General features: G+C 58.4%; 1 protein-coding gene across 3 annotated transcripts; it reads left to right on the top strand.

The window, feature by feature from the left end:
- The first annotated feature begins 968 nt into the window (after positions 1-968).
- On the top strand, positions 969-10,651 carry ATXN7L2 (ataxin 7 like 2). 3 transcript variants are annotated; one of them, XM_066353203.1, is made up of 12 exons: positions 969-1,142; positions 3,028-3,093; positions 3,481-3,585; positions 3,950-4,160; positions 4,430-4,716; positions 5,587-5,669; positions 6,004-6,257; positions 7,094-7,292; positions 7,438-7,559; positions 8,017-8,812; positions 9,148-9,212; positions 9,811-10,648. In XM_066353203.1, exons 1-11 carry the CDS (start codon positions 1,016-1,018, stop codon positions 9,202-9,204), a joined length of 2,307 nt encoding a protein of 768 aa, XP_066209300.1. In that variant the 5' UTR covers positions 969-1,015; the 3' UTR covers positions 9,205-9,212; positions 9,811-10,648. The 3 variants fall into 3 exon arrangements, with proteins under 3 accessions (XP_066209300.1, XP_066209302.1, XP_066209301.1); XM_066353205.1 differs by lacking the exon at positions 3,481-3,585 and having other exon boundaries at positions 9,811-10,651; XM_066353204.1 differs by lacking the exon at positions 9,148-9,212 and having other exon boundaries at positions 9,811-10,644.
- Positions 10,652-10,675: the final 24 nt, after the last annotated feature.

Here is a 10,675-nt window from a genome sequence, read left to right as displayed (position 1 = left end):
GGGGAGGAGCGGGCTTTTGTCTTTTGATTGTGTGAGGGTGGTGGGAAGAAATGTTATCAGCTGAGAAAAAGAAAAGAGGTGAATGATTAAGGTATTTTCAGGCCTTAGCAGGAAAATGACAGATCTGATGAGAAATCTCCTATGCCGAGGTTCTGGTAGCAGCCCTTCCAGCAGAGAAAATATTCATTAGAAAAAGAAGCCAAAGTGATGGATGGAGTCAGGGTGCAGCCAGGATTTGGGAAGAGCCTACGGTACGGGGTATCGATCGCAGTGCTCAGGAGGAGAGAGACGGTCAGCAGAGATGCTGCAAACCTAGTTCTGGGGCTGGCTCCGGCTGCGAGGTAGCCTTCTGTCATCCTGACAGGTGATCTCGGTCAGCGCAGCTAGGTCCTCCCAAACCCGGACAACGCCACTCCGACCTTCTGCTCTGCATCAGGGCAGCGTGGGGTTCCCACAGAGGAGGCACAACACGGGAGCCGCGGACCCTCCCCCACTCCAACCCCTGTGTCCTTCAGCGCATCCTACAGACTCCCTCCCCTTGCCCTTATGATTCACAGCGCCCACCTCCCTGCACCTACCCTATTCGATCTACAGGGGAGTGAGGTCGCTTCGTAGCCTTCAGCCCGGAAAGGGGCGCCAGCCAGCTGGCGGAGACACGGCTCAGAGGGGCTGGGGCGTGTGTGCGTTGAACTTGAGAGAGTGGGCTGAGAGCAGAAAGAATGTGTGCACACGGGTTAGGAGAGGAGGTCCGGGGGCTGTGGTCTCTTTCCCCCCCGCAATTGTGCAATTCGGAGGGGTTCTCGCTGCAAGCTCGGTAGGCTCCAGCACCTTCTCCAAGACTACATTTCCCAGAAGGCTATGAGGGAGGGCGGGTGAAGAGAAGGCGACTTGTGCTGCGCTTGTGCAAAGAGTGTGCAGGAAAGGTGGGAGGGAGAGGGGAGGCGTGCCCGTGGCGGGGCTGGGGGAGGGGGCCGCGCGGCGGCGGCGCCAGGGCGGGCGCGCGTCCGCGACGGTGATGGCGGTGCGTGAACGCGCGGCGGCAGCAATGGCCGCTCTGGAGCGGCGGGTGCCGAGTCTCGATGACTTCGCGGGACAGAGCTGGAGCTCGTGGGTGGAACGGGCCGACTTGCCCGCGGCCGACGGTGAGTAAAGCTCCTCTAGAGTCCGGGGACCCCATCACTGTCTCCCCTCCCCCCCTCCGGGTCCCCGCCAGCAAAGGGGAGCTGCCGACGGGAGCCGCCGTCCGGCTCCCCGGCCCCCCAAACAAAGGACCCACCGGGTCCTAGTGCCCGCCTGTCTCCCTGCTTCGCGCCTCTGGGTCCTAGCGCCGGCTGATCGCCTGCCGCCCACCCTACCCACCTCTGCCTCTGCTGGTGTCCAATACCTTTCCCCACGTGTGCTTGCTTTTATCTTTCTTCTTGCTTGCTGTCCTCCAGCTTCCGCCCATCCTGCACCTGCCTCAGGCTTTCCCCATCCGCAACAGTCCTCTCCACGTGTTTCCCACGCACCCCACTTCTGTGCCCTCCTCCCAGCCCCCCTGTTCCTTTGCCTTCTGCCCCACACCTCCTGCTCCTTTTCGGCTTTTGCCTGCAGCCTCCGGTGCTACTGGACCCCCGCCCCCGCGTTAGTTCGTCGGTATATCCATCTATCCATCTTCCCTACCTTCTTCCTTCTGTCCATCCATCCATGCCCCCAACCCACCATCCATTCTCAGGCCTCTTGACTCTCTCCCCTGAACCCACCTTCTTCAGGCCCCTGAGGGCCTTCAGTGACCAGGCTGACAGCCCCCTTCTTCTGATCTTTGTCTCCCTGGCCCCAGGGGGCACCTGGCCTCGTGGCCTTAGGGGTGACACCAAGCATCACATCCTTGAAGAAGTTTACAAGTAAGAAGAGGTGGAGGAGGAGGACTGCTCCATGCGGTCTCTGATGACACTTGTTCTCCGAGATGTCCAACTCCCAGCTCAGTTCTGTCCATCACTGCGTTTTAACCGACTTGAGAGTGGGAGCTGCCCCTTGTCTCTTGCATGCCTAACCCATCACCCCTCATATCTGAAGATTCTATAGGACTGTCAGCAGCCTTCTCAACCTAGAGAGGGGCAAATCTGTTAGTAGGTATCTGAGGCAGACCTAAGTGGGAACCCAGGCCACTCAGGACTGCCCCATGCTGGGTGGGCAAGGTTGGGGCCATTGTCAGGGTCTGGCTGCATTGAGAACCGGAAATGGAATCAGACTCAGCCGGGTTTGGTGACTCAGAATTGATTTTATTTTTCCAAGGGACAGAGAGGGGGCGAAGAAGAGGGAGGGGAGAAGAGCAAGGTAGGGGGATGGGGAAAGAGCTGCTTTACACAGCTAAGATGTTTTTATCATCCACCCAGAAACTGAGAGGTACAAGGGCAACCCTTGCCTACAACCTCCCAAAGAGGGAAGGGGCTTGCATCACTGGCCAAGGGGACTTTGAAGATAGCAGAGGGCCCCAAGACAAGTTTGTCCGCCTGTGGCCATCCTACCAATGCATGACCTGAGAAGTGGGCTGTAACTTTGACAATGCTGTGGTAACAACTCAGGTGGAACAAAACTGAGTTCATGGGGATGAGGGCCTGGGAGAGTTTCTCTTTGGGATGCCACAGGGTAGCAGAAAGGACCTGAGAAATCTCAAGAAGTGACTCGGGGATCTATTGTAAAATATGTTAAGGACTGTTTCCCATTTAACTGGGGAAGCAAGCCAGAAAAGATATTTACCCGCAATCACTCAATTAGTCAGGGAACTCTGAACTTCATCTTGAACTAAAGGGTCTGTAAGAAAGCTGACTGGATCCCTCCGAATGGGACCAGCTTTTTCCAGAGGTAGCAGATGGGGAAAGAAAGGGCACTGGAGAGGGACCCGCTGAAGGTTTCAGGTGGGCCTGAGCAGCAGGCTCCTGGGAGTTGGGGCTTCCTGCTGCCCAGCTGCAGGCTGTAGGCCCTGGTCAGGTGAGAGATGGGGCTTCTGGGAAGGGGATGGTCCCTCTGAGCTACTTTCTCCTCCAGGACCTGAGCTGGAGGAAACTAACAAAAGCACGAAGAAGTTGGATGCCATGACCCTCATTAAAGAAGGTGGGAGTCAGCGCACATCAGGGCGGGGGCCCAGGGCGGACAGGACCACGTTCTTTTCTTACACCACATCCCAGGAGGTGGTGCTTGAAGGGGCAGGTCTGGGGCCCTCACTTTGATAGGTCTGAGTCTGCCCATTCACCTGACTGCTATGACCTGGTATAGGAGATCCTGATCATAGGATGTTGATGCCCACTCACCTGAAAGCCTACATTCTCAGGGACTGATTAGATTGAACTCTGGAAGCTGGGAGCCTCCAGCATAAAGCCTGTCATATTAGCTGGGAAGGGGGGGGGGGTGTCTTCTTAGTGGTGGGTGGGATTGCAAACTGATCTTACATGGAAACCCTGGCGTCCCCAGCCCCAGTGATAAGGGCTTCTGTCATTGCAGACATGTCCATCTTCGGGCACTGCCCTGCCCATGACGACTTCTATTTGGTTGTGTGTAACCACTGCAGCCAAGTGGTGAAGCCTCAAGCTTTCCAGAAGCACTGTGGTGAGGGGAGCCCTAGGGAAGAGATAGAGGGGGTGGGGGAAGGTGGAACATGGAACTCTGAGAACAGGGTCAGCTGGGAGGTCGTGTGTGTAATGAACAGGCAGGTCCCGGGCACGAGGCAGCTTCAGAGGACTGGGGCAAGTTGGGGTTACTGTGAGCAAACTTCTAGCAGCTCTGGTGGAGTTCAGGGAAGGGCTAAGAGGTTCAGGGAGCTGGTTCTTAGAATTTTGAGACTTGAAGGCTCAAGTTCCGAGGGGAACGAGGCACATTTACATTCCAGGTTCTCCGGTGAGCAGGGTTAGCAGGTTGGGAAGGAGGCAGTTGGTTACTCACCTTGGTTACTCTCTCCACCTCCTGGTGACAGAAAGAAGACACGGGCCCCTCAGCAAGCTTTACGCCCGGGCCCCACCCCCGCCTCCAGCCCCTGCCAGCTCTCAGAAATGCCATGTAGTGAATGGGCAGGGTCCAGCTTGTAGGGCCCCGGGTTCCACCAAAACCTCCTCCAGGGAGAAGGGCCAGGGGTCCCGGAGCCGTGGCCACCAGCCTCCTGAGAAGACCCAGAAGGACAACCTCTGGTAAGGAGAGGCCAGCCCTGACCCCAGCCCAGGGAGGGGTGGACACATGGAGGCGGCTGTGGGGCTGCGGCGCTGTTCACGGCAGGAGGTGGTCAGCTCAGCCTGCAGCCCCCTCTGTGTGCTCCAGGGAACGTGGGGTCCCTTTCTGCATGTTCTGCACCCCTGCTGGAGCCCAGAGTCCCAGGGCTGGAAGAAGATGGCTTTGGGCTAGAGTCCAGGCCCCAGGCCAGCCTCCCTGCCCCCTGTCCACACCCTCTCTCCCTGTGTAGCCTTTTCGTGCCTGTGGTGAATCTGGAGAAGATGTCCGGTCTCCCGAAGTCTGATGGACACGGAATCAGGGTGGCCCCATCCTCTGCTTTCCTCAGCCAGCCGGGCAGCCTCACCAAGGACACCCCTGGCAAGCCCCCCCTGGCACCTTCTTCTAAAGAACTTCCTGGCAGAGAGGGCAGTGAGATAAGCCCCAGTGAGGGCCCTGGTCACCAGGCTGAAGGCAGCCTGCTGGAGAAGGAGCCTGGCGGGGCCAGGCTGCCCCCCAAGACCCACCGGAAGATGGCTCGTGAGTAGTCGTGGTCTCGGGGGGGGTTAGAAAGGTAGAATGGGGCCTGACCTGCGGTGGTGCAGCGGGTCAAGTGTCGACCTGGAAAGGTGAGGTCGCCGGTTCGAAACCCCAGGCTTCCTTGGTCAAGGCACATGTGGGAGTTGATGCTTTCTGCTCCTCCTCCCTTCTCTCTCTCTGTCTCTCTCTCTCTGTCCCTGCTCTCTAAAAAGAATAAATAGAAAAATCTAAAAGAAATAAAAGAAAAAAGAGTCAAAAGTTATAAGAAAAAAAAAAAAAAGAAAGAAAAAAGAAAGAAAGAAAGGTGGAGTGGGACTCCCGCTCTGTCCCCGGACCTGAAGGCGAAGGGGCAGGAAGGAGAGGGCCTGGCCGTCAGAGGTCGCCAGGGTACAGGAGCACATTTGATGTGGACACATTTGACCCACCTCCTCTCCGGGAAGCTTCTCTCCACCCAGGTCTCCTGATCAAGGCTATGGGAGCCTATGCCCAAGCAGATGCAGTCACTCTCCCTCAGCTGGGGCTGGTGACCTGTATCTTTTATCACCTGGACCCAGGGCACCAGACACCTCCCACAGCTGGTTTCCCTGGCACCCCAGATGGCTGGACTGCTTTTGTGTATTGATATGTGTTGCCCTGTTTTGGGCTTGGAGTCCCTAAAGGAGTGCCTAGGCTGTGAATGGGGCTATGAATGGGGGTGGGGGTGGGGATGGTTTTTGTGCTCAGCTGAGAGCCCCTGATGCCCAGAGCTGTTTTTCCAGAAGGCTGCAGCCTCAGACTGGGGGGCTGGGGGCTCCTGCTTTAGGCCCAGCTTACCTCCCGTGGGCCTCCTGGAAATAGCCATGGGGCTCACTAGAACCGCTTTCCCGACAGGGAAGGAGTGCGACCTCAACAGGCAGTGCGGGGTCATCAACCCAGAGACCAAGAAGATCTGCACCCGCCTGCTGACCTGCAAGGTAAGCCCCTCCCACCGCGCTGCAGGGAGGGCAGACCCGGGCCCTGGGCAGGCGGAGGAACTGAGATGTTCTCCAAGATCCAGCTTCTGGGATGAGGGGGGAAACCTTGATGGGGGAGGGGGAGGGGAGGCTGCCCACAGTGGGGGTCAGCAGGCAGGGAGTGGCTTCCAGATCATCCCATCCCGAAGGAGGGTTCTGGCCCTATGGGGAAGTGAAACAGACACCTACACACCTTCAAACATGCTCACGCCCACGACACACCTTCAAACACGCTCACGCTCACGCCTGCTCAGCTCACACCCCCTGGTGACCCCTCTGCCCTGCTGTGTTCTAGATCCACTCAGTGCACCAGCGCCGGGAGGTCCAGGGCCGGGCAAAGGATTTTGACGTGCTAGTGGCAGAGCTAAAGGCCAGCTCCCGCAAAGGGGAGTCCCCCAAGGAGAAAAGCCCAGGGCGCAAGGAGCCAGCTCTCGAGCGCCCCTCCCAGGAGACCCCGTCTGCAGCCCCGGTTGTAGCCGTGGCGGCCGCTCTGAGTAGCACCTTCTCCACTCGTGCTAAGCAGACCTACCCGTACTGTGCCCTGCCCAGGTACGTCCAGGGGGCAGCCCCATCTCACCTGGGGACACTTGGCCCCAAGCCATCAGGGACCCCTGGAGACAGGCCCAGGGAGCGTGCTGGAAGACTCTACTTACTCCGCCCCGAGTGGGGGGAGACCTGGGGCCCTGGTGGGTGCAGAAGTGGGTGACTCCCTGTTTCTGACCAAGCATACCATGGTGCCCCAGCCTCTGTAGTGTGCCAGTTCCAATACCCAGAAGAAAACGTTTTCCGAGCTGCTTTCAACAGGCCAAAACTTGTCACTGGGGAGCCAAAGGGTTAGGGAGCCGACAGGGTCAGGGTCCTGGGCAAGGAGGTCCTACTGTGTATTCATTCGCTGGCCCCTTCGTGTGCAGAGGCTGCGCTGGACCCCGGGGAGAGCCTGCCTTGCCGAAGGAGACACACACGCATCTCTGCCTGTAACACGAGGGGCAGACACGAGACACAGGCTCAGCTCCCAGACAGGCTCACAGGAATATGTGATGCAAGAAGGGGGTTGAGAGAATTGACGGGGCTGACCAGAGCTGGGTGCAGTTAAACTCAGAAGATTTTCTGGAGGAGGCGAATCTGGAGCAGATTTCCCCCCTGAGGAGGCAGGGCCTGGGAAGTGAAGGGGCTGGGAGAGAATCCCTCGGGAGCTGTGGCCCCTGCTCTTTCTGGCTCTCACTCTGTGAGCGCTGTTGTTCCCTCCCTTCCTGTCCTCCCTTCCTCTCTGTCTGATGGCCCAGCAGGGTGTCTGCCCTGGTCTTTCTGAGCTTGGCGGGTTCAGGGCGACCCCACCCTGACCCAGTCCCGTCGCGTGGCCCTCACATCCCCTTTGGCCCTTCCAGGTCCCGGGCCTCCTCTGAGAGTGAGTTGGATGATGAAGGCCCTTGTGGTGGTGATGGGGACCCAGGCCTGTTCCCCTTCCCCCTGCCCCGGGGTGGGGCCCAGGCCTCCAGCGAGGAGAGTGAGGAGGAAGGGACATCCGATGACCTCCACCTCTCCCCTGACTGCCATTATGCAAGCCGGCCCCCCAGGCCACAAGCGGTAAGGACCTGGCACAGGGACCTGGGTGGGGTGGGGGGTGGCCCAGCCCTCCCTGCCCGCAATATGGGGGGGATGTCAAAACCCGTGTGCAGGCACCCTGCCGGCATTCCGGCCCACTAACCATGTACCTTCCTTCTCCCTCCAGTTCTGCACCTTTGGGAGCCGGCTGGTGAGTCCAGGGTGCTATGTGTTTAGCCGCAGGCTGGACCGGTTCTGCTCAGCACTGAGCTCCATGCTGGAAAGACACCTCAGCTCACACATGTGGAAGTGAGTCTCTCAGGCTCTGAACTTCCCTCCCCAGGCCCCAGGCACACGTGGGCCTCAGAAGCCCTAATTCTTCACACACATCCATAGATGTGGCTTGGCTGCTTGCCAGGAAGACCCCAACTAGGAGGAAGGGGAGGTGGGGAACTTGACAGCCTGGGGCTGGGTTAAGGCAGGGCATGAACGGTGGTCTCGGAGTAACTCTCGACCCTTACCCATCGCTTCCAGCACCTATGTCCAAACATTTAAAAAGAGGTTCTTAATAGGTCTCTAGCCTACTTCATTCCTGCTTGTCTATTCCTGTACCTTCTTCCTAATCCTCAGTTCCAGTGTCTCCCAGCAGGTGGCAGCACTGTGAGGGCTCTGGGCCATTTCTAGGTGGGGCAGAGGCTGGTGTATGTCGGTGGAAAGGCCCTCTTGTTCACCTGACCTGACAGTGGGGCTCTCTTTTTTGCTGCAGGAAGATTCCACCGGCAGCTGAACCTCCATCCAACCTCGCCAGCTCCCCGCTGTCTGCTCCCTTGAGCCCATCCTGTGCGGGCAGCTGCCCCCGTCTTCCGGGCCCACCCCTTCGACCTGCCTGCCCAGCTTCCACACCCCCCACCAAGGACAGTCTTGTCCCCAGCTACCCTGCAGGCTCCCCCAGTGTGGCAGCCGCCTGCAGCCAGGCGGAGTGCATGGGTGGGAGCCAAGCCATCACCTCTCCACTGCCTGCCAACACGCCCTCCCCGTCCTTCAGCAAGCTCCCGCCTTCAAAGGCCAGCAAGTCATCCAAAGGCAAGGACGGGGCCGAGGTGGAGGCCCCTTCCCGAAAGCGGAAGCTGTCCCCTGGTCCCATGACTTTTAAACGGACCTGCATCCTAGAACCCACTGGAAAAGGCAAACCCTCTGGCTGCCGGAGCCTCTCGGCCAAGACGAAAACAACCCTGGGCACGGGGCTGAACGGGACAGTGGAGCCGAGAGTGAAGCGGGCAGGACCCCTGGACTGTCGGGGGCCCCCTCATCTGCCTTCCACACCAGCCAAGGCTTCTCAGCTGGACGGCCGGGGAGCGGCCGGCCACCCAGCCAAGGTCCTGCCGACCAGCTGCCTCTCCGAGGAGGAGGTGGCCAAGAAGCGGAAGAACCTGGCCACTTACTGCCGGCCAGTGAAGGCCAAGCACTGCCCGGCCGGCCCCCCTGCCGATGTGGCCTGCTCCGTGCGCCGCAAGAAGCCGGGGCCAGCCCTGGCCTTTGAGGAGAAGTGTTCTGCACTGAAGGTACCCACCCGGCTCCCTGCAGAGCACGGGCAGGCCAGGGTCAGGATGGCTGAGGGCGGGGTGCATGGTGGGAACCAGACACAGGCAAGGTGCTGAGTAAATGTTTTTGCAGGGAAGGGAGGAAAGGGGAGGCTGAGAGCGCTCCTGGGCCATCTTTAGGGAAAGGTGGGTCCCCTCATTGCAGGGTGATGCCAGGTTTCGCTTGGTGGGCCTCCCACTATCTCCAGCCCTCTTTCCTGGGCTAAGGAGATGCTGCTTCCACCTCCCCCTCCCCACCTCCACTTATACTTTAATCAAAGAGCCACTTTCTGAGTTGGCTGTGGCCCTCACTCCAGGAACTGGAGATACGCCTGTCCCCTGAAGGAAAGGAAGTTGGACTTCATGAACTCTGATAAGAAAGGTTTGGGCAGTGGGGTTGAGCTTGGGTCCCTGGTCTGACATGCTGTGCAGCAGGGTGGTTGGGCCAACCTTGCTTCTTAGTTCTGCCTCTAGGCAGCAGAGCATGGAAGGTCAGAGACACAGCTCAGGGTCCACGTATGCGTGCATGTCTACCCTGCTTATGTACCCACTTCCAGGTTTTGGGGTGCTAGGCCAGTTCTCCAAGGTTTCTGGTAAAGCCAGCAGCTGGGTATTTTTGCCTCTGTTAATGGAGCCACAGAGTAGCATGCTAGACTGTCCACATGATCACAGCCAAGAGAGTTCCTGGGGGTGAAAGGGGGCTGCTCTCCCGGCTCAGGCGTGGGCCACGTGTATACCAACACTTCTGGCCCCCAATGAGAGCCCAGGGCTTGAGTGCATGTGTGTGCACGTGTGTGCAGGGGTGTTCCCTGGGCTGCCCCTGTGGGGCTGGCTTTCACCTTTCCCCCTTGCCCAGCTCGACTCAGCAGGCCAGTAGGAAGGAATCGAGCCTTAGCTCTTGTGGTCTATGCAGTTCATGGGGCAGGAAGACCGGTAGGTCGCCAGCCTGACCCTGTCTCTTGCCTCTTGTCTTCCTGCAGTCAAAAGCCCATTAACGAGAAAGTGCCTGCCCCCCGCGACGGAGCTGCCAGCACTCCATCCCTGCCAGATCCGGGCCCCAGGCTGCTGCCGCTTTTTATAACTTTATATTATTTTTTTTAAGAAAAAAACTCTTTAAAATACCTCAAGACTGTCTCCCTGTTCTGTTGCTGCTAAGAAAATATAGAAACAGAAACATAGACAAGGAAGGGAAAAATTGTAAGAAAACGAGTGTCCTTACTGTCCCCAGCCATACCCCAGGAGGCAGAGATGACAGATAGCGAAACTTCGGCTCTCCTGTCTTTGTCCCTTGAATCCGTGTGGAGATGGCTGGGGCTTGTATCATTGGGGAGTCTTCTTTCAAGACAGAATGAGGCATGGCTGTGAGTGAGCAAGGCTCCCCAGAATTGACCCCAGAGCTGACTCCAGTCCCACTGGGAAGGGAGCTTGATAGGGAGGGGGAGCCACACTTCTGGTTCTGCACTTGGATCTCTGCCCTGAGGGTCTGTGGGAGTCAGCCTGGAGCCCTTTTATGGTCTTTTAGCAACCCTGGGCCTCCATCACGTCTCTGAATTATTGCTTCATTTCTTCAGCTGTTCCTGCCTCTTAGCAGGCTCATATTCTCCGCCACTGCGGGAGCCTGAATCGAGTTGTAGCTGTTCTCAGAATGTCTCTGCCTGTTTTGGACTCTCCCTGGCTTGTGGGCTGGCCTTTAAGGAAGGGGGATAGCCTCTTCTAGGTAGGCCTGTTTGAGCTGAACCACAGCATTGGGAGAGGCAGGAAGGGAAAAGGTACGATCACTTACAGGACTCCCTTGGAGTGGGAGGCGCTGGTCCCTTAGGATTGCCTGGCTCCCCAGGGTTGAGC

This window comes from Saccopteryx leptura, chromosome 11 (genome assembly GCF_036850995.1).
Source record: "Saccopteryx leptura isolate mSacLep1 chromosome 11, mSacLep1_pri_phased_curated, whole genome shotgun sequence".
Classification (NCBI taxonomy): Eukaryota; Metazoa; Chordata; class Mammalia; order Chiroptera; family Emballonuridae; genus Saccopteryx; species Saccopteryx leptura.
The sequence above is the reverse complement of the archived record's forward strand: the minus strand, read 5'-3'. Positions and strand labels throughout refer to the sequence as shown.

What these genes read in the sequence shown, in the direction of transcription:
- ATXN7L2 (XM_066353203.1), top strand. Translation starts at nt 1,016, where the DNA reads ATGGCGGTGCGTGAACGCGCGGCGGCAGCAATGGCCGCTCTGGAGCGG. An exon ending in GACCCACCGGAAGATGGCTC is followed by an intron (nt 4,717 to 5,586) that starts GTGAGTAGTCGT and finishes CTTTCCCGACAG; the next exon opens with GGAAGGAGTGCGACCTCAAC. An exon ending in AGAAGTGTTCTGCACTGAAG is followed by an intron (nt 8,813 to 9,147) that starts GTACCCACCCGG and finishes CCCTCACTCCAG; the next exon opens with GAACTGGAGATACGCCTGTC.